This window comes from Centroberyx gerrardi, chromosome 20, assembly GCF_048128805.1.
Source record: "Centroberyx gerrardi isolate f3 chromosome 20, fCenGer3.hap1.cur.20231027, whole genome shotgun sequence".
Lineage (NCBI taxonomy): Eukaryota > Metazoa > Chordata > Actinopteri > Beryciformes > Berycidae > Centroberyx > Centroberyx gerrardi.
Genome location: NC_136016.1, coordinates 18,392,868 through 18,396,921, shown reverse-complemented (window position 1 = coordinate 18,396,921; position 4,054 = coordinate 18,392,868). Strand labels below are relative to the sequence as shown.

Sequence of the window (4,054 nt, the reverse complement as noted above, 5' to 3'; positions counted from 1 at the left end):
TAGATTCATTTTTAAAGATAACATAAAACACATCAGATGTAATCAAATTATGCCATTTTGTTACAATCTTAATTTCCATCTGGAATGAAGGGGAATTTGCTGAAGAATTCTAAAAAACATCCAAGATACAGTTGTGCTGTTTCACTTTGTTTTTTTTTGGATAATCTTAAAAGTAACAACAGTAAAGGTGCACATTTTGTGGGGTTACAAATTGCTGCTATTCATTTATTTATCAACATTGCTTATTACAAACCTGGGTATTGTATCCTATATTTTGCAAAAAACGTAATTTTATGAAACTACAAAATGTTCTAATTTAGTCTATGCACCGCTACTTGTGCTTTACTTTTGTTACCTACTTAGCAACAATTTGTACATGAAATGATATGTGTAGGCCCGTGTGGCCAAATCATGATATCAGCTAATAAGGTTGTTTGATTTTAAGATGGGAGGTTATTTAAAAATATGTAGCATTAAGAGAGTTATAAATACAAAATTTCTCAAGTACAATTTCATTTCATTTCAACATATTCCTAAATTCTCTTCATAGTGCAATTGATGTTGCCTGCTCTCCCTTCATCGGTTGATTTTGGGATCACACCAATACTAAAATGTGAAATTATGTTGTTCTCAGTGGCTCATGGTCAGATGTTTTATCATGGCTCATTGCATTTGAATGCTGCAGTGCACGAATTTTCAATGTGTCACTGAACTCACATCCAGCAAACTACAGCAATGTGAGAAAAGCTTAAGGGAAGGCTTGTAACACTATCATTTGTGCCCAAGAACAAGTTGAAATAGCAAATACTATTTTTTAGAGGTGTTTTTTGAAAAATGATACTCCACACAAAACGTAACTTACCTAAGCAATGTATTTACACCTAAGATTTGATTATAAGGTTTTGCCATAACAGCTTTTTGATGCACTATCATTGAACACTCTCAACTCAAAATGACCGTATGAAAAAAGATTCAAGTTTCCATGTAGGAAGAAGGTCTTTCTCTAGCCTTTTCCTTGGTTGTGGACATTCTTTACCACAGTTTTCTAAGCTGTGTACTTGCTTTCCCCCATTCCTTCCAGTTAAGTCCCTTTCACTGTTGTCCTATTTCTTTTCCATTCTATCACAGTAGTCAGCTTTTCCTATGGCACTTTGCATTGTTCTGCATTTTTACCCTTGGATAGAGTTATTGAAAGTTGACCCCGGGTCATATTTCCGACTCTCTGCGGTATGACCTTTGATCCAGTGCCCTGGTGGCCTGTAAGCGTTCAAACTCGTGTCGGCTGTTCCGGTCTGGACTGAGGTTAGCCAGCGCTCTGCTTCCACCGCCTACATCCTCCTCCTCCTCTTCATCCCGGTTGAGGAAGGCCAGCTCGTTCTCATAGCAGAAGGAGTTAGAGCTGGGGACCAGGAACTTGTTCTCCACCATGTCCTTGGCACTGCAGCGGGGGGTGGACGGCACCTCGTAGGTTTTGTGAAAGTGAGAGTAATCCACCTTGTACACGTTCTTCTCCTCAAACAAGACCGGCTCGAACCGGTGACCCCAAAGGACCTCAGAGGCCAAGTAGGAGCTGCGAGCCTGCGTGGTCATGGCGGTCGCTTCAACCATCCCCTCCAGGATGACCACAATCTCAAAGTCTGCTGTCTCCAGGTCCTGTTTGCTGATCCCGAAAAGGGGGCTCTCCTCATCTATCTCATGGAGAATAGTGATGGGTGAAACCAAGAAAATCCTGTCCAGGCCTTTGTCAAAGCCCACATTGATGTCTATCTGGTCTAGAGGAATATACTCCCCCTCGTCAGTGATCCGAGGCTTGATGAGCTGCGCCCTGACGTGGGCCTCTACGATGTGGCTCTTGCGAAGGTTCCCCACCCTCCACATGAGGCACAGCTTTCCGTCCCGCATGGCGATGACAGCGTTGTGGCTGAATAACAGCGTTTGTGCTCGCTTCTTAGGCCTTGCCATCTTGGCCATGATGGCGCCAATCATGAAACAGTCGATGATGCAGCCCACTATGGACTGGAAGACCACCATGAAGACGGCCACTGGACACTCCTCGGTCACACAACGGTAGCCATAACCAATGGTGGACTGTGTTTCGATGGAGAATAGAAAGGCGGCCACAAAGCCGTTGACCTGTAGGACGCACGGAGTGAAGTTGTCATCTCCGGCCGGGTTATCCAGGTCCCCGTGCAGCAAGGCGATGACCCAGAAGGCCAAGCCGAAGGCCAGCCAGGAGACGACGAACACGAGGGTGAAGACTACCAGCATCCATCGCCAGCGGATATCAACGCACGTGGTGAAGATGTCGGCCATGTAGCGCTGCGACTTGTCGTCCATATTGGCAAACTGCACGTTGCACTGGCCATTCTTTTTGACGAAGCGGTTGCGGCACTTGCGGCGTGTGTGGATCTTGCCGTTGCCAAAGCCGTTCATGCCATGCATGGTAGTGAGGCGGAGGCCCTCCTCCTCGGACGACACAATGCTGTAGCGGTTGATCCTCCCCACGCTCATGCTCCCAGCCGCGCCTCCAGCTGCAGGGTCGGAGCAGGAGGGCGGGCCTGGACTCCCAGCGTGTGATCGAGGCCCTCGCAGTCTGATCACTGGATAAGCTGCATTTTAGTCAGTCAGACAGGGAGCCGGGTGGGGAGCCTTGTGCTTTAATCCAACCAATCCCTGTGGAGAGTGTAGAGAGAGGAGAGCAACATAAGTGTCTGTCTGGCATAACGGTCATATCACACCATACCTGTGGATCAAATGTCCCAGACTTAAACCATGAAGGCTTTTGGTTACTGAACAGCAAACACTGTTACATAAGTCACACACATAACAATTGTGCTAGTGGCAAAAGGAGCCACTGTCAGTAGAAATAAACTCTGTGAATAATGATGTCATTACACTGAATAAACTGTCTGTGTGTTGGCGCATAAATGACAACTTGACCGTAATCATTAGTTACACTTTACTATGTTCTCCCTATCACAATCAGTAATAGTTATCTTATCTTATAATAAAAAAAATGTTTGTTTCTAATTTATAGGTCTAATGACATTATGGTTAGAGATACTAGATATACAATTGGATTGACTCATTTTGTATGGATATGAGATTGACTTCCATTCTGTTTTTTTTTTTTTTGTTTTTTTTACAAATGAAAACTAGATTTATTCTCATTACTATATTGATTATTCTAAGATAAGTAGTTGTGGTTTTCTACAGCCACCTTTTACTATTTTAATCTCTCAGCAGTTCCTTTAAATAGCTGTTTTTAAGGACAAAGGATGACTCAACATATTACCATTTTTCAATGTATTCCTCTGGGTTGTCCATTGTCCATGTGCCATGCTTCTGTTAAGTTTGCCCTCTGGTGAAACTAACGCTGATTAAAAAATCTAAAAGAACAATGGAGCTGACGATCATCACTGCGTTAATAATAAAGTTTAGCATTATGGTTAATATCATTATGATTTATGAGGACATTATTGCCCTGCTTCTTTAAGTACATGGCTAATAGTTTCAGTATCCATGATAACAGTTTCTTCACAGTCCTTCCCCCTGCCATCTTGCTTTCTCTGAACATCACGACTCAACACGCTCCATCCAATCGGCCCTCTCTGAAGGGTCCTCATCTCCTTTGATGACGGCTGGGTAAGTGAAGAGCTGGCTTCACAGAGCCACTTCTGTCACATGACATTTCCTGTGCTTTTCTGCTTCGAATTATGAAGCAGGTTGGCAGCGATGTGAAGCTACAAGTCAACATCTACCAGATGTTTATTATTTTGTAAAAAAAACAAAAAAAACACAGACCATCATGCAAGTCGTTTTGCTCATGTCTGCTTCGCTAGCATGTGTTAGCAGCTGAGGAAGGTTTTCATGCACAAGGCCTAACAATGATCTGTAAGATTGCCACGTCTTACCGTCTATCAGCAGCATGCCATGCTGGCCACACGCACAATAAATTCAACAGACAAGCTGTGCTGTTCTATTTCACTGCTCTGTTCTTTGTGCCCTAAGTTTGTCATTGTCGTGTCAGCATAATACTTTCGGGTGGAGGGTG

The 4,054-nt window shown here is 43.7% G+C and overlaps 1 protein-coding gene across 1 annotated transcript; it reads right to left on the bottom strand.

Annotated features, from left to right (window-relative positions):
* Nucleotides 1-1,206: 1,206 nt before the first annotated feature.
* kcnj12a (potassium inwardly rectifying channel subfamily J member 12a) lies at nt 1,207-2,514 on the bottom strand. Its single transcript, XM_071926688.2, has one exon. The coding sequence runs from the start codon at nt 2,509-2,511 to the stop codon at nt 1,207-1,209; it is 1,305 nt and encodes a 434-aa protein (XP_071782789.1). The 5' UTR covers nt 2,512-2,514.
* Between the last annotated feature and the right edge of the window lie 1,540 nt (nt 2,515-4,054).

Excerpts from the sequence above, each read along its gene's own strand:
- kcnj12a (XM_071926688.2), bottom strand. The coding sequence starts at position 2,511 with ATGAGCGTGGGGAGGATCAACCGCTACAGCATTGTGTCGTCCGAGGAG.